The following is an 18,254-nucleotide window of genomic DNA, read 5'->3' on the forward strand; positions in this document are numbered from 1 at the left end:
CACATGAACACTCAAAGCCAACAACTCAATAACTAGAGATAAATTCACCTGTATGTCAACAACACAGTTTTACAGAGCAGGTCCAACAGCATGTTAACAAAATACACCACAAATGAGAGCCCCTCCAAAGTAGATGAACTGTATATAGCAGAGTATAAAGCAGTTTGAGTTACAGTACTGTATATACAGTAGCAGCCATTCTATTTCCCATAGAGGCACAGATGGGGAGAGTCAGACCAACTCAGGTTTTTGTTAAATGTCAGTTTAATAACAGTAATCAGTCCTCATTGGGTGGAATGAATAACTACCACCACCATCTCAGCTGGGGACAAATGAACAGTCATGTTGGATAGGTTGTAACTCTCATGTCATCTAAGAGCACCTCAGATGTCTATGGCTGAGGATAGGACCTTTGTGGTAAATTATCATCACAATCTCTGCAAATTAGGAAACGTGTTTTATTTGATTTACACTTCTCTCCCCCACAAGAATTGCTTCCAATGTTTATGTGACATGAGTCATGAAGTGAGTCCAAAAATAAATTATTACAAATATATAGAGCAATCAGCAATTGACTGTAAATATCTCTAAACATACTGTATTTGTGTTATGACTTCAAATGACTAAACCTACTTCACACTACTGTAGCCACCATGTTTCTTTAAACTCTTCTATCAAACAGGTTAATACATTTTATCTCTCTGTTAAATACTTTAAGTTATTTAAATAATCTGTAAGTTATTTTAAAGGTGTATAAACATTGACCAGTAAGCAGAAGAATAGACTGACACATGAGTACTCTCAAACAAGGGTGGAGGTAGGGACTGAGGATGCCCAGAGGAGGTCTCCACAAGGCAAGGTTGCAGGAGTTACTTCATTTAATCAAATTATGCCTCTCAACTGTTCCTACAGCAGCTATTGTGGACAAGAGGCAACCCTGCCCTGAGTAACCCCCTACTGAGCATGCTCAGATGTGGGCCTTCTTGTTGATGAGCACAGAGCAGCAGGTGAGCGCTCCGTCCACTTTGACCTTCTCGGCGTTGCCCACAGGGATCAGCAGATGGTCTGTCAGCTTCTCAAACACCTGCAGGGTCAGGAGCAGACAGGGGACATCAGAAACCACAGCCCATCGTTGGACTCCATTAGAGAGAAAAACGTATCTGCTTCTTACATAACAGAGTCTTGTTTACATAACCCCGCTACTGTCATTTGAAAGCATTTATTAGGGAAACAAACTAAAGGCTTTTTCACTGAGGGCTATTTCCCGGTCTCCTGCAGAAACTAAAAGTGAGAAATATTACGACATCTCGAAAGACCCTCATAAAGCAATGTGTCACTCTGTGGAGTCTTTCCAGATGAAAACCAGTGTTTTCCTACAACCCTTCCAAGCCAGGATACTTTTTTCTCTCACACTCTGTCTACCCTCTTCTTTGTGATGCTGTGCCTGGTGCAACCACCAGGACCAGCGGCCACCGACTACCTGGTCGCACTCTCCTCCCATCCCTCAACGGAGCTGGCTCTGGCCTCACTATGGGCCGGTCATATTGGACAAGTAAAGCCTGCGACCGCAGACGAGCAAACGGCCGGAGGTGATGCGCTTTCGCCCAACGGCATCGCCCCCTCTCAAAAATATTTTTTTTCCGGCAGTTGGAGCTTTCCAGCCGGGTTCTTATTAATGTGGTGGAAATGCGTGTCGGGTAGGGGGCGCTGGATGGCACTGTGTGGGGTGGAGGGTGGGGGGGCTGCCGTATTTCACAAAAGCTTTTGTCTGCTGGACTCCTTTATCTCCTGCTCTGCCTTTGTAAAAGTCGCCCCCCCCCCCCATCACCCCCATCACCCCCATCACCAACCGTCTCTCATGACCTTCTGCCTGTAAAAGTGGGACTGTTGTGTAACTTCTCCCCACTGCCCTGCTAAAAATAGTCCCGGCCAAGGTTTTGGGGTGAGAATGTGCAGTGTTAGTAATCAGCAGAGGCCTTCGCAGACTATCTTAGATTGATCTGACAAATCTTTATTTTTCTTCCTCTCTGTGGGAGACAAGGCGACTGTGTAGAGCCAGCAGAATACCCAGTCTTGGGGCTATTACAGTATATGCACTGCTGCACAGTGTTTGTGTGTGTGTGTGTGTGTGTGTGCGTGTGCCAGTGAATGAGAAGCTCTCCAATTTAAAAACGTTTGAGTTTAATTCCATCTCAATCATCCAGGAAAATATTGAGCTCTTGGAGATTCAACAGCAGTTCCGAACCCAAAAATACATAATTTCCTAAATTCTTCGCGCTAAAAATACACGGAATCGAGTTCTCTAACCGCTGGGAACATTTTGAGGTCTGAGAGCTGTCTCTGAAGATTGCAGGGTTCGCCTTTGATAATGTGTGAATGGGATGTGTTGTGATGTGCAGTGGCAGAAGGGTAACTAAATCATACGGCTGCTCTTGACTCGTCCTCAACCGCAGAAGAGACAATAACATTGGGCTACCACTGAGGGGACATCCAAGTTTCACGGGGTCACTCGGAACAGTCGAAGCGTGTGCGTGTTCCTGTGTGCGCACGTATGTGCGTGTCCCAGGCCGAGCCTCACCTTGGCACTGTCCGGAAACTCCTCCGATGTGCAGTGCAGCAGAACGTGCCCTTTGCCCGGGAGGTTCATGTAGATGCAGTTGGCCGCCAGGTCATCGGGCACCGTCAGCTTGTCGTAGCGATGGTCACTCATCTGCTGCATGATCTGCGGACGGACGGACGGACAGACAGGTCAGGCCGCGAGGGACGCGCATGCACCCCCGCGGGGCTCAAGGGGGGGGTGAAGGAAGGCAGACCTGACACTGTTGCTCCAAACCGCTCTCTGGGCTCGGGGGGCCTTAATGGAGAACACAGGAGCAGGCAGACATTCTTTCACGGCAGATGTCATGTTATTTATGTAATCTTGATGGGCCGGCGATGGGGGGAGGAGATGCCGCGCTGCCAAGTGGAAGTCGGAGCAGCGAGGATGTTATGGCCAGAATGCGGGGCAGGTGTGTCTGAGTGTTTATGACCGGACCATCTGCAGTCACGTCGGAGGAAGAGGAGGCGAGAGCAACGAGCGGAGCAGAGCAACAACATTCTGAACGGTATTTTGAGAAGCGGAGCGTGAGATCTCCACCAGATATGGGCCTGCGGTCTGGGCCCCCTTCCTCCTCCTCAACCCCTCTCCTCAGCTCCTGCTCCTCTCCCCTCCTCCTCCCCTCTCCTTCTCTCTCCTCCTCCCCCTCTCTTCCCTCTCTCCTCTCTCCTCCTCCCCTTCCACTCCTCTCCCATATGCTCCCTCACTTCATGACCATGTAAAGAGACACCGGCCGGTGTTGAGTGAGGGTTAGGGTTAAGGTTCGAGGAGTGGTTGTGAGCGACGGCGGTCGTCCGCGATAGCGGTCGGCCCGGGATTATAAATCTCTGAGAGACCTCAAGAGTGTCGGGAGGGGTCTCGCGGCGTGCCGTTTCTTTCCTCTGGGGTTCATATGCGCACAAAGGGCTTCCCGGCTCGCTCGGCCTGTCTTCACACACTCCCCTCCAGCCTCCTGGGGCGGGGGGGGTCAGACAGGGCGCGGTGGTTCCCGACTAGGGGTGCGTCCGTCCCCCCCTATCTCCCGAGTCTGCCTCCAGAGGGACGGACGGCGGTCGCGGGGCGAGGGAAGGTCCATGAACACCCCGGGCCACGCCGGGCCCGTCGCGTGATGGCGGCGGTCTCGAGCGAAAGCGCGGCCTCCGTGTGCGTGAGCGCTCACACGGGAGGATTAGCTGTCCGGGGGAGAGCGAGAGGCGAGGCTATCACACCTTCACTCCCGACGGATTATAATCATCGGGTCCTCCTCTCTCAAATCACAGCTACACTATGTCATACACCGATAGGATAGAGATAGCATTACTGAGCTTCATACTATTCTGAGGTCTTAATCAGATCATTTCACCTGGGGGTTAAAGGGCTTTGAGGGGTCACACGGTTCCTCCTGAAGAACGGAGACATAATGGAGGTGTACAGTGGATGGGGACCAACGTCAACTCTAAGCCTGATACTCAGAAACTGAACTATGAGTAGTACACTGTTCCTGCCAGGCAGACGCTAAAGCTAGCCCATATCCTGGACTAGTCTATTGGGGCTTCAGTGTTTATAGCTAGCTGCGATGCTACTGTAAAACGGCCTCAACAAGGGAAGGCCTGTCTGATAGGCTCTCATGTCTTTCTCATTACCATCTGTCTTTCTAATTACTTTTTATGTTAGATGCTTAGGTTTTAGGTTGACAGGCTCTCTGCTGTGGCTCTCTCTCGGGGCCCGAGCGCTCTAGAACTGGCCCAGAACCAACCATCACAGCGGTGCGCGAGCGGGCAGTGAGGTGCTTATGGCCAAAGACCGCGCTCCGTCCCCTGGGCCCTGTTGCTATGAGGAGCGGTAAACGGCTAACGGAATGTTCACCATCAAAGCTGCTGGACAAAATATTTACTGGAAGGGAATGTAATACCACCCAAGCAACGACAAACTAACAAAAAAGCAGATTCCTTTCTGCAATGATCACTGGTACGTGGCGTATTTTGGATTGCGCATAAATAGCGGAATGTTCACACTAATCTTTCCTGTAAAATGTAAGCCTTTTAAAAAGTTTAACAATGGCTCTGTGCTTGTGAAAAAAGCCCAGTACACAAAGAGAACAGCTTTTCAAAATGCTTCCAGTAACTGGGGGATGTGGGGGAGAAGGGTTATTATATGCGTACTGGCTTCCTGTCTATATAATTATTTGCGATTGGTCCTTGACACACTTTTGTTTCGCGTCTGAGAACACGCTATGCTGTTATTGGCCGATGCAGTGTGTTTATTTCACCCTCCCTACGGCGTCCAATCAGAGAGGAGGCCTGGTTACTACCGCTTTGGATTGGCTGGCTTGACGCTGGAATGGGAGCGGGCTGGGAACAGGGGTCAGTGGGGGGCCAGGGTCAGTCTCCTAGAATGCCGGGGAGGGTGAGTGTTGCGTGAGGTAAGTGCGAGCGCCACAGCCCGATGACAGCGAGCGAGTATTTTGGGGAGGATGACTTCACAGCGGAAGCTCGGCGCTGACAGCAGCGGAGGGGGCGGCCATTGTTATGAGCATGTCTGGATGATGGAATTCATCCGGTCGACGTTGTCATCTTGGGAGGCCTAAACATAGGAAGAAATGTGCTCGGGACACACACAGTACAGGACATACAGCAGGCACACACAGACGGACGCGCCTGTGTAAACACACACACACACACACACACACACACACACACACACACACACACACACACACACACACACACACACACACACACACACACACACACACACACACACACACACACGCACACACGCACACACGCACACACGCACACACACACACACACACACACAATTCTGGGTCCTGTCCTGTATCAAAGTCATAACTCAGTAACGCCAGACTTAGACAGACCAGAGTAGAGAGCACAGTCCGGTTTGGTAGCCCAGACCAAAGTTCGGCCAGTAAATAGGATGAACCAAACGGTCCTTATCCTTACTCATCCCACTAGCACTGCATCATTATCATTAGTAAGCGGTTCGTTTCGAAGCACTGGGGCGCCCAGACAGCAACTCTCCATAATAGAGCTGCATTCACAGCAAACTCTTAACATTCAGTAGCATTCCCACCATAAGAACAATGCTGGGTCAGAGCTTATGAGGAGTGATTTAAAACACAAGCTAATTGCCTGGCAAGAGGTGACATGAGCTGTTATTATAATGAGGAGTCTGTCGGTATTAACTCTCTCCAGTAGCTGAATACCTCGTTTCTCAAACAGGGGAGGAATCTTAATGAGATTACATAAAAAAAAGAAAAAAAAAAAGAACTTAAGTCACTTGTGGATGTTATCAGGTTAGAACGTTTCAAGTTCTCCTCAACATCAGACAACAAAGAAACAAAGTGATGAACAGAGTAGTCTTAAGAATCTAATCAATAAAAACATAGTACTGTTCCTGATGCGTTATTATTGTCTGTACTCGAGGATGTGTGCTGAGTGTGTGTGTGTGTGTGTGTGTGCATGATAACTTCTTATTTACTGACAGCTTTATAGCCCTGTACAGCTCCTCAGCCAGGAGGGGGCGACGTCTAACAGGAAGCGAGTGAGAAGCCCTGCCACCAAGAGGGCTGTCATGAGAAGCCCTGCCACCAAGAGGGCTGTCATGAGAAGCCCTGCCACCAAGAGGGCTGTCATGAGAAGCCCTGCCACCAAGAGGGCTGTCATGAGAAGCCCTGCCACCAAGAGGGCTGTCATGTGCACGCATGTGTGTGCGTGTGCTTTCAGTTCCCGCTAAGCCAGGCTGTGTCACACCAACGCTGTGCAGCGATGTTCAGCAGGGTGCCAGCTGCGTGTGGTGTTCAGTGAGAGAGCTCATCTCCTGTGTAGACGGGGGAATTCGGTGTCGATCTGAGAATGAAGCAGAGATTCCCAGCAGGCTCTGTGAAAGCCAGCAACATGTCACTGGGAGCATGATAGCTCTCTGTTCTTTAAGATGAAGGTCTGCATCTATAAAGGTTATTCAAGGTCTGTCACCAGATAAGCTGTAGTGATTCAGAACCCCCCCTGTAGTTACCAGGTGCACCAGGTGTTAAATTGATGTACAATAGCCTCATAATTGACGTTCAAATGTGTACTATTTCAAAGACGATCCCACCGATTAACTGAATCAGGAGAGATCTAACTGACATGTGAGTACAGTGGCGGTGAATCCGCTAAGGGGGAATCGGCTTTGATTCGGGGGGGACTGAGTCAACACGCGTGATGTCCTGTCTTGCCGAGTTACGCAGGATGAATACCTTAGAGGGGGCGGAGCCTTGGGGCTGTACAGACTGAACCCAATGCAGGAGCAAAGGTACTTTTACCAGGTCAGGTCAAAATAAAACAGATTGTTATTTCCAATTCCACGCAACATTATGTTAAAAGTGAAATATTAAGAGTTATGAAAAGCCCCCCCAGGACGAAAGGGAATTCAAATAAAAAGTGAGGTGGAGGGGTGGGGGGGGGGGAGGAGGATACAGGGACACACGGTAACAGCACAGGCCCACAGGCAGACCGGCAAATGAGCTCATCACAGGAAAGACGCCACAACGCCACACAAACGAGAACATAATGACAAATAAAAGCTATTAACACACAGGCTGATCTCACCCAGGCAGAGATCATGAGAGGCAAGCCACACATCACAGGCAGAGAGACGTCCTCGATGGCAGAGAGAACAGTAGCTACAGGGCACTTCACAACGAGAGAGACACTGACAGAATGGGGGACAACAACAAAATGTGTCATACTGTAACAAGGACATTAAAAAGGCATCAAAGCAGCCTATCTGGGAGAGGTAACCATAGGGATAACGGATCCCTACAGATCTCAAAATCCCCCTTTATTATCTGTCCATATCCCCCCTCCCCCCGCCCGCTCTAATTAGTACCTAAAATAACAAAAATGGCTGTAGGCTGTAAAGCAAAGCTCCTGTATAGAACTATAATCTATTAAGCATGGGGATGTTTTAACCTATTAGTGCTTACTGGAATGGCCATAAACAGGGCTTGAATAAAATGCAGAAGTCTAATGGATGAAGCTTGGAATGAGAGAAGGGGAAATCCATTTACAGCTGTTCTCTCATCTCTCTCTCTCTCTCTCTCTCTCTCACACACACACACACACACACACACACACACACACACACACACACACACACACACACACACACACGCACACACAGACGCATGCACGCACGCACAAAATACTGTACCTTCAGGGCTTTCTGGGCAGGTTCACTGGAGCCTATCACGATGAGTCCTGGCCCGCCCATGCTACAGAAACTCTTCAAGTGCAGCCCTTCCAGGACTGGGACCGTGGACACGGCGTAGTCCTGCAGAACACAAGCCGATTGGATGAGACACGTCTCACTGGCAAAGCACTGCCTATTAACACAAAAGTCGTTTTTGGACGGGAAACGTCGAGGACCCGGAGCATGGTCGTTAACATAGGCCGAGTGTCTGAGAGATGAGGTCACCGATGCGCGGGCCGGCGGCCGTCTCCTCAGTATGTAATTACAGAGCTGCTTTTAGGACAGTCTTCTCACTCCGATGTGATTAGAGGCCTCGCTCGGGGCCCTGCCTGGCCTGCCAGGCATCTAAACACTCATCTGTGTCTGCCGGACCGGGCCGAGGGCCTCCGGTGATGAACGCCTACGTCACCAAGCGTCAGCTCAGCCTCAGAGCGCTCCGGTGTCACCGGCTTGGTCCGTCCGTACTAGGGACAAACATTGTCTCCCACTGGACTGAGATCAAAGGAAAAACTTCCTCTGGAGAAAAAAAAACTCAGCTGACAGTTTACCACGAGCGATGTCGTCCTCCTCCGTTCACTGATTGTATTTCCCTGCCCTGAATCATGATCAGATTAGGACCAGATTAGTTCTTATCTCCCAGCAGGTGGTTTCGCTTGAGAGAGAGATAAGAGACGAATGTCTCCCTGCTTTATCAGACAAGATCAAATGACCTGTAACTGTACAATGAGAGTCATAAAGTTTTGTTCAGTGTTGAACAGCTTCGAGGGAAAGAGAGACTTATTTTGCCATAATACTCTGCCTTCTCCTTTGTAGCGGCTGATAGCGGCGTGTTGCGGCCTTGATTGGGAGACAGTTATAGCTGGTAGAGATATCTCCCTCGCACTTTGACCTCTGTCTCTCTCCTCTCCCGACGGCGGGTCGTAAAGCAGGAGAGAATGCTCCTCTAGGTATCTAAACCCACACAGCTGTGCTTAATCCAGGACTGAACAGAGCAGGCTGGAGAGTGATCCCAAATTTTGATAAAGAGGGATGGGGTGTGTGTGTGGGGGCGGGAGGGGGGCAATGGAATGGGAGCTGGAGAGAGGGGGAATAAACGTTGGGTGTTTTGCCAGAAAGTCATCATCAAGGCTCGACTTATCAAGGATAGCGAAAAGCACTAAGGGCTGTAATGTGGAATCTGAATCAGACGCAGCCAGAGGAGCGGATGTGGGAGCAGTGAGCTCTCCGCTCTCGTCTGGGTCTCCAGCACATCGATCAGTATCATCGTTGGCACGGTACGTCTAAGTCAAGGTGACTAACGATGAGTCCGGAACCACAGACACATGTTCTTTGCTGTTCTGTTTCTATGGAACTCTGGCAGTGTTTCAGAGAACCGCCAGTCATCCCGGGTCGGTTACACTATAGGAGGAGATAGGATGCTCACCTCCAGGGTCTAAGGGATCAATTAAGATTATCAATTAAAAATCTGTCCTGATGAAGGTCTAACTGAAACGTTGGCAGATTAAAATCAGAGGAAAAGAGTGTGTGTGCGGGCGTATGTCATTCTTCAGTTGAAGCTTTTAAGGGGATTTACTCCCAGCGCCACAACATTGTGAGAGTGTGCATGTTGGTATTTTCACATCAATTAAGGTCATTAGCTGGCTGGAGATGAATCCCCAGTCGTAGATCAATAGCTGATTACAATACCCTGTGGCCATTGGAGACTGGAGTTCATTAGTACCGTGTTTACCTCAGAGGGCCACAAATACTTTCTTATTGGATTTAAATACGAACGATCCCAGGATGCACTGCTTTCACTCACCTTGAACGCGTCGGCGAGGATCTCGGCCCCTCTCTGATTGGTCCTCTTGGAGAGACCCACGAAGAACTCTCTACCTAAGGAGCAGTAGACAAGTAGAGGTCAGTCTGGTGGCCAGCAGGACTCAGCTGGTGGGGGGGGGGGGGGGGGGGGGGGGAGTGAGGCTCAGCTGGTGGGGGGGGGAGGAGTGAGGCTCAGCTGGTGGGGGGGGGGGGGGGGGAGTGAGGCCTGGAGAGATAGGGGCCCTAGCTGCTGAGCTTCGACAAATGAGCTGCGAGCCGCAGCCTTGCCAAGAGGAAATGTTTCTAGCCCTGCCATGCGAAACCCATTTCAGCTGGAAGGAACGAAAGCGGAGAGCCAACGTCTAGGAACTCAATTAAGTGTGCTAGGACTTTTTCTTCCGAGCCTGCACAGTGTACAGGTCGACCCGCATTCGACTCACCGCAAGAACTGTAACAGAATGTACAGAAAATGCAATAAAGACGGCGCTCGGCTCTCGTCATGTTTATTGTGAGATACTTGTGGAACAAGAGGCCCATTGTGAAGATGGAGAGAGGGGGGTTCTAATCTGAACCACTAGGCATACTTTCAGTCATGCACAGGGGATGACTGGTCAGGTATTCTAAGGTCACAAACTACAGAAAGTGCGTTTATATTACTGGCGATGAGGGTATCGGGTATGGGTGGTCAGTGGCGAGGTGTGGTGTGTGCGAGGCGTCGCACCCGTGAAGAGGACGTCTCCTCCGTCCAAGGTGGCGTTCTCGTCGACCATTTCCACGATGTTCAAATCTAGCTCCTTCAACGCCCCCAGCATGGCCTCCGTCTGGAACAATCACGCACACGCACACGCACACACACACACACACACACACACACACACACACACACACACACACACAAAGGTATATGGTTAATACAGACACACGCACACACATACTCACAACAAGGAATATGACTGAGATAATGCTAAATCTCATAGGCACATGCCCACATCAAACCAAGCCTCCCAGCATTACGAGCGCTTTTATGAATATCATATGGCAAAGCGATACTGGGGACGGCCTTACAAACAGCATCTGCAAAAAAGCGCCATGACGCCATCACACCGCCGCGAATACAAAAGCCAATGTCATCATATTGCTATGAACACAAAAGCTGTGAGACGGCCAGGTTCCTGAGTATGCACAATAAAATGAAACCAGCCTGTCCAAGAGATCATCATGACATCATCTCTGTGAACAACGAGGTGATGTCATAACAGAGGAAGTATGTAAAAACTTTCATGAGGCCGTGGCTCTGGAAAAAGGGCTCCAAGACGAGGCCAACAAAAGCCCCTAAAAACAGGGGATAAAAACAACCCCCATCAACCTGGACGACTCTGGGTCAGCTGTCCCCTCTTTGGAGAGAGCAGCTGCCCGGTCGAGTGGCCAGTAGTCCGGCTCTCTGACCGCCCACTGAGGTTTAACTGTCCTTTTTTGGGGGTTCTCGTGGGAACAGTCAGCGGGGCCCGTGTTAGCGCGGCATCACTGTTTCCACAGCCCTATCTCACCATGACCTCAGCCTGTTCGCTAATCGAAGGCTTCTGCTTCTCCTCACGACGGCGGGCCAAGCCATGAGGTCACCCAGGTGGGCCGGCATTTCAGGCCACGGCAAAGACATTTAACACTAGATAACATCCATAAACAAACAAGTCTCCCGTTCTCCCACACAGACACACACATCAGAACTTCCATTAGATCGGCAATGAAACATAATAACACGCTTTTATGGTCGTCGTAACCGTTGATGTGTTTCGATTGCCGACTTGTTTGGTGTCATTCTGGCAACCTGGCTGGCTCACAGACACGACGGCATCTGTGTAAACTATTTCCCCCGGTCTAGGACAGGGCCTGTCCCTAATCTGTTATGGCTCAGGTTCACTCCATCACACAAACTACCACTTTACAACACCTCCAAGAGCAGTCAAAACTCTCCAGCACTTCTCCTCCTTCCTCCCCTCCAGCTCCACTTCTCCTTCTACCAATTGTTATTTTCCATATGGGTAAACTGCATTCTCAAGTTAATTATGTTACAGGGGGAGATCATATAAAATGAATGACAGGTTAATTATGAGTATAAAAAACGTAATTACTTAAAGCAATACATAGCATTTTCTCAGTTTTTCGCGAAACTGCGCCCCCACAGGCTCTGCGAGTAAGTGCACTGTCGTACCGTCGTAAAGTTATCAGATTGTCTTTTTCTTTTTCTGGCTTCCTCCGTGATGTTTTGCTTCGGTTTTCTCACCTCCGCAATGATATCATTGAGCTTAAAAACGCATGATATCCATAGACGCCGGAATAGTTAGCTACTACTGTGTTGTTTAAGCACAACATTGCGCATGCGCACTTCGACTGAATGCTGCGTCCCGGGGGCGCGAGTTTTAAAAGGTAATAAATGTCAATGGATTATCTTTCTGAGTAGACTGTTTGGACGATTCAGCTTACTTTTAGTAAATCTAATTGGAGAATTAACACCAGACATGTTTGTAAAGGTCCAAATATCGCAATGTATTGCTTTAAACTCTAACAGTCTAGATTCTAGAGTCTAATTTCTCTCTCATTTGGTACCCGTTTCTCCCCAGCTGTCTTAGTACCACAGCCGAGGCGCCCTCAGTCTCATCCCCATCCCCACAGCCAGCCTCCCGATGTGGCACCTCTGCTATCACAGCTGCAGCCTCTCCAGGAACCTTCCAGAGCCCACGGACTAGCCCTCTACCTCAGCACTCAGGCATTTCCTCTGACATCACTGGAGGGGATCTGTCTGAGGGCCGCCAGGGGCCCGCCAGTCAAACGCACCGACCCCTGCATGAAGACGTTGGTGGGGAGGCGGGGAAGAAGGGAATGGGGGAGAGAGAACCGCTCGGGCCCTTCCACTTGGACCCAGAACGGTTCTGGTTCATCTGTTTACCCTGCATGGCTGAGTAATTTACCACAGATGGAAGCCGCAACAGAAGAGGCAGGATCCCACAGACAGAGGTGTGGGTGGTACGGTTCCCCTGATAACTCAAACAAATCCCAAATGGTGAACATACGCAGTAACTACGCAGGTGAAAGGACCGTATAGTACGCTATGGTCTAGAGAAGTGTCTGGCAATAAATTACAGGTTTCCTGGTATTCTCTTTATGCACATCCCTGATTTGGTGCTTAGCCAAACTGTAGAAAAAAAAGAGTTCAATTCTTGAAAAAGGGCTCACAACTGAAGTGTAATGCTCCAGAAAACGTCATTTTAACAACGTTTCAATCAATCTGATTAATCGAAACGTTTAAATAACGTTTTGGGAGCAGTACACTTGAGTTGCGAGCCCCTTTCTTGGTATTACTTTATATCTCAAGAAAAATGGTGGAGCTTCTTCAGGGAAAGGATTCCAAAACAATACAAACCCTCACGATTCAGCATGAATTACACAAGACTGCACTGATTACGGATAACGTCAGCTGCAGAGTTTATGTCCATGAAATCGAAAACACAATCATATCATTGTTTTGGAAAGCTAATATAAAAGGGTGTTGGCCATGATGAATTATAATGGTCCTGTAAGATTTATAGATGTTTTGTTTATAAATGATGAGGTAATAAAGACTGACAATAATTACTTTTGTAATATACACAGTAATTAGTAGTTTGTAATATATACAGTATATTGTTATTGTAACCTGTTACACTCAGACACAGTGTGTTGCAACTCCACCCTAAAACAGCTCCACATCAGTACGCCTGTAGCTGGTGTTCCTTCTGTGCTTGGGCCCTGTCTAGCAGAGACACAGGAAACATGTCCGTTGTGTACATTTGAGCATCCATCTACAGTATCACTGTCTCAGGCCTGAACGCAAAACACTTGTGGAGCGCCCTGCAAAGCACATTGAAACCAGGAACTCTAGTGTCCATGGGTCGGTTTAGAGCGCTGGCCACAGTCTGTAACTGTTTTTAAATGTTCTGAAACTGTTTTCAAATTGCCTTTGAATTGATTCTTATGTAATTTGTTGATTCTTGTTAATGTACTTGTTTATTCTTGTTAATGTAGTGCTTTTTCTTGATGTTGATTAATGTTACAGTACAGTATGTATGTACAGTACAGTAATTAGTCGGCAGCACTGCAAATAAAGAATGAATGAATGAATGAATGAATGAATGAATCACAGGTCCTAACGAAATAACAAAGAATCTGTGAGTTAATTGGCATGTAGCCGTTCATTGGGCTGAGGGAATGCTCTACTCTGGCGGAGAGCAGGAGCAGAATAGAGTGTCTCCAGGCTTTGCGCTGGGTATCAGCAGCGGCAGACCTGTTGGTGCTGTCATGGTGACTGACACAGGCCTCCAATCAGCAGCAGGCTGGGAAAACAATTAGCGCGCGCCGGGTCTCCACAGGGTTCCACAGACAGGGCAGTAATTAGAACAAATGAGCCTGCATGATGGCAGTGCCTCTCAGCACCAAAGAGCCTCTCCCTACAAAAGCTCTCAGATGGAATGAGTGAGGGGGGGGGGGGGGGAGGGAGGGAGAGAGGGAGGGATGTAGCAGTACAAATATGGTTCAGTTTCTTTGTTACTACTAGTACTTTTGTCTGGTGGGGCTCCCTTCCTCCAGCCTGGCTTCGCCATCCTTATCATGTGAGCTCACATTCTGTTTCGCTCCCATTCCACTGAGTTCCACCGGGCAGATTACTGTTTATCTAATATGGGGTGGGTTTGATACAGTACAACAGCTGTGCCCGTTTGATTCGATGATACGATGACTAAGGCATTCTTTTCGATGGTGTGTGTTGGTTCATTCAGGATTATGCAAAAACTATCAGATCATGACTACTACCAGACTACCAGACCATGGGCCAACTTAGAACCCATTATATTTTGGAGCAGATCTGAATCATAGAGGGGATCCACGAATTAAAACAAAACTTTGAGCGAAGCCAGCACACTGGGTGTGTGGAGGGGGGGGGGGGCATAGAGACACAAGGTTTGGACGTTTGGACTGGGGGTTGCAGGGGGAGAGCCCGGAGTGCACCGAACCGGCCCTCGCCAGCTCCAACCCAAGGGGGGGGCAACACAGAGCCACCCAAACACGGCCGTCTGTTCACCTCCATTCAGCTAGACTACTGCTGTCGGTCTCATCATATCTAAGACTAAGACTAAGTCCCATTTGTTCTCCGCATTTGACCCATCCCCTGGGGGAGCGGTGAGCAGCAGCGGTGCCGCGCTCGGGAATCATTTGGTGATGTAGCCCCCCAATTCCAACCCTTGATGCTGAGTGCCAAGCAGGGAGGCAATAGGTCCCATTTTTATAGTCTTTGGTATGACTCGGCCGGGGATCAAACCCACAACCTCCCAGTCTCTGGGCGGACACTCTACCACTAGGCCACGGAGCTGGCCTAGCTAGCTAGGTAGCTGAGAGACCTCAGAGAGCAGAACTGAAGAGCCCCCGTTCGGCCCCAGCTGTGTCAAACCCAGCAGCTTAGAAACTACAACGGTGATACACCACCAGTATATTTTTTGACATTTGTCGCCTCTAAGTATCAGCACCCTAATGTCACTCTGCCGACGACATGTGGTCAAGGGTGGACGTATGCGCTCTCTGAGTATCCTTTGTAGTTACCATTTATTTATTTTATTTTTTGGGGGGGGTGGTTCAATTCACCACTACATTGCAAAAAAAAAGAATGAATTAAAATGTTCATTTTGATTTGTATTATTACAACTACCTCCAAGCTATTGCAAGTTACTTGTTGAACTAGTAGAACTACACTGGAACTACACCACACTGAGCTACTTTACTGCATATACAGTGAAAGTTCATCAACATGCTTCAATTTCTGATTCCCTTTTTTCCATTACATGTAGTCATTGAGACATGAAAGTGTAAAGGGTTAACTGTCGGTCCAGCTATGGGTCCCTCTCCTCACCCTCTCTCCTCACCCTCTCTCTCCTCACCCTCTCTCCTCACACTCCCTCTCCTCACCCTCTCTCCTCACCCTCTCTCCTCACCCTCTCTCCTCACCGACTCTCCTCACCCTCTCTCTCCTCAACCTCTCTCCTCACCCTCTCTCCTCAACCTCTCTCTCCTCACCCTCTCTCCTCACCCTCTCTCCTCACCCTCTCTCTCCTCAACCTCTCTCCTCACCCTCTCTCCTCAACCTCTCTCTCCTCACCCTCTCTCCTCACCCTCTCTCCTCACCCTCTCTCTCCTCACCCTCTCTCCACCCTCTCTCCTCACCCTCTCTCCTCACCCTCTCTCTCCTCACCCTCTCTCTCCTCACCCTCTCTCTCCTCACCCTCTCTCCTCACCCTCTCTCTCCTCACCCTCTCTCCTCACCCTCTCTCTCCTCACCCTGTCTCTCCTCACCCTCTCTCCTTACCCTCTCTCCACCCTCTCTCCTCACCCTCTCTCCTCACCCTCTCTCTCCTCACCCTCTCTCCTCACCCTCTCTCCTCACCCTCTATCTCCTCACCCTCTCTCTCCTCACCCTCTCTCCTCACCCTCTCTCTCCTCACCCTCTCTCTCCTCACCCTCTCTCCTCACCGACTCTCCTCACCCTCTCTCTCCTCACCCTCTCTCTCCTCAACCTCTCTCCTGACCCTCTCTCTCCTCACCCTCTCTCCTCACCCTCTCTCCTCACCCTCTCTCCTCACCCTCTCTCCTCACCCTCTCTCTCCACCCTCTCTCCTCACCCTCTCTCTCCTCACCCTCTCTCCTCACCGACTCTCCTCACCCCCTCTCTCCTCACCCTCTCTCCTCACCCTCTCTCCTCAACCTCTCTCTCCTCACCCTCTCTCCTCACCCCCTCTCTCCTCACCCTCTCTCTCCTCACCCTCTCTCCTCACCCTCTCTCCTCATCCTCTCTCCTGACCCTCTCTCCTCACCCACTCTCTCCTCACCCTCTCTCTCCACCCTCTCTCCTCACCCTCTCTCTCCTCACCCTCTCTCCTCACCCTCTCTCTCCTCACCCTCTCTCCTCACCCTCTCTCTCCTCACCCTCTCTCTCCACCCTCTCTCCTCACCCTCTCTCCTCACCCTTTCTCTCCTCACCCTCTCTCCTCACCCTCTCTCTCCTCACCCTCTCTCCTCACCGACTCTCCTCACCCTCTCTCCTCACCCTCTCTCTCCTCACCCTCTCTCCTCACCGACTCTCCTCACCCTCTCTCCTCACCCTCTCTCCTCAACCTCTCTCTCCTCACCCTCTCTCCCCTCACCCTCTCTCCTCACCCTCTCTCTCCTCACCCTCTCTCTCCTCACCCTCTCTCTCTCTCTTCTACCTCCGACACACACACACGGCAGGGCCCAGAATGCCTCAGGCCAGGGTACCCATGCACAGTGGCTATTATCTCTCCCCGGGACACCTAATATCCCACCCTGGCTGCCTCGGGACTGGATGCCAGCCCCGCTCCCCGCTCCGGGCATGCCGCGCTCCCCCGGCCACACGCTGAGAACCAGCCTCCTTGCTTTGAATGAGAAAGACTTAAAATTCATGAGGGAGGTCCGGGGCTACTCTGGGGCCGGCCCGTCGCATTCCTGCCGTTCCAGCAGAGACAGGGGAGGCAGAGCGGAGAGAACAGCCTTTTATTCGGGCTTTTATGGAGCCCCTTTCTGGCCCTGCTGGACCCAGTGATATCGCATCTAATTGCTAAAAAGCACCGTGGGCCAGATCGAGCTGGGAGGATTCCCGACGGGAATCGAGTACACAATGGCATTCCAGAGGCTTGGCGAGTGGCCTCCGCCCCCGCCCCCCTGTCACCCTAGCCTCGCCGGACCTGCACAGTCCCACGCTCCGGCCTGGGGACACAGCAGTCCCCCCCCCCCCCCTCAGCCATCCCCACGGAATGACATTCACTCCCGCAGGTGAGTTAGCGTTAACCAAACAGCTTCAGGTTCAATGTGACAAAGGCAATGTCCCCATGTCTCTGGTTGCACTGTCTCTCATCATTGACTGGTCATGGGATTTTAGTCTCCTCCTGAGATCTGCGTAAGCTATCTGTATGCTGTTGACGCTGAGCCATGAACATACAGTACAGTTCAACTAGTTCCTTTTCTCTACCTGATAGGCAGTGTATATGTCTTACAGAATGAGAACTAGTTGTATCTGTATGTCCATGGCTCTGTGTTAACAGCATAGCTTTTAGAGCTGTGGCCCACGGCTTTGTGGGCATACTTTTTTATAAACCAGACTTTTTCACCTGCATCAATAGCTTTTCACTGCACATCACACTTGTATGAATGGAGTAGGTGACAAATAAGACTTTGACTTTGATCAGCGGTGCCTTCGCTGGACATCCGTAGCACGGATGATGATGAAGGAAGCGCTATGGCACGGAAAGTTCAAAGAGTAGAGGAACGCAGCGCAGGAGTAATGGCCGTGTTTCAAAGCTACAGTATCTACCTGGAGGAATGTGAACGAATGAAACAAACGTCATTAGCTATGCTAAACATCCAGTCGATAGGCCTATCAGATTTTTCCAGGTATCAGCTCGGGGTCTTTGACGTCATGGAAGGATCGCGGTGAGACGACTCCCTTTGTTCAACGCTGGGAGAAACTGAGACTTAATGACTCAATCACAGATTTGTCAAAGGTTTGCTTTGGTCTGTGATTTCCGCTTTCGCA

The 18,254-nt window shown here is 50.0% G+C and overlaps 1 protein-coding gene across 1 annotated transcript in view; it reads right to left on the minus strand.

Annotated features, from left to right (window-relative positions):
- Positions 1 to 967: 967 nt before the first annotated feature.
- ddah1 (dimethylarginine dimethylaminohydrolase 1) overlaps positions 968 to 18,254 on the minus strand; it is a gene marked incomplete at both ends in the record, with an annotated part of 55,708 nt that continues 38,421 nt past the window's right edge. The window contains 5 exons of the mRNA XM_084444728.1: positions 968 to 1,084; positions 2,579 to 2,722; positions 7,790 to 7,909; positions 9,630 to 9,703; positions 10,350 to 10,449. Coding sequence (XP_084300854.1) covers positions 968 to 1,084; positions 2,579 to 2,722; positions 7,790 to 7,909; positions 9,630 to 9,703; positions 10,350 to 10,449 — 555 coding nt within the window. The remainder of the gene's footprint in view (positions 1,085 to 2,578; positions 2,723 to 7,789; positions 7,910 to 9,629; positions 9,704 to 10,349; positions 10,450 to 18,254) is intronic.

This window comes from Borostomias antarcticus (assembly GCF_949987555.1).
Source record: "Borostomias antarcticus genome assembly, chromosome: 10".
Classification (NCBI taxonomy): domain Eukaryota; kingdom Metazoa; phylum Chordata; class Actinopteri; order Stomiiformes; family Stomiidae; genus Borostomias; species Borostomias antarcticus.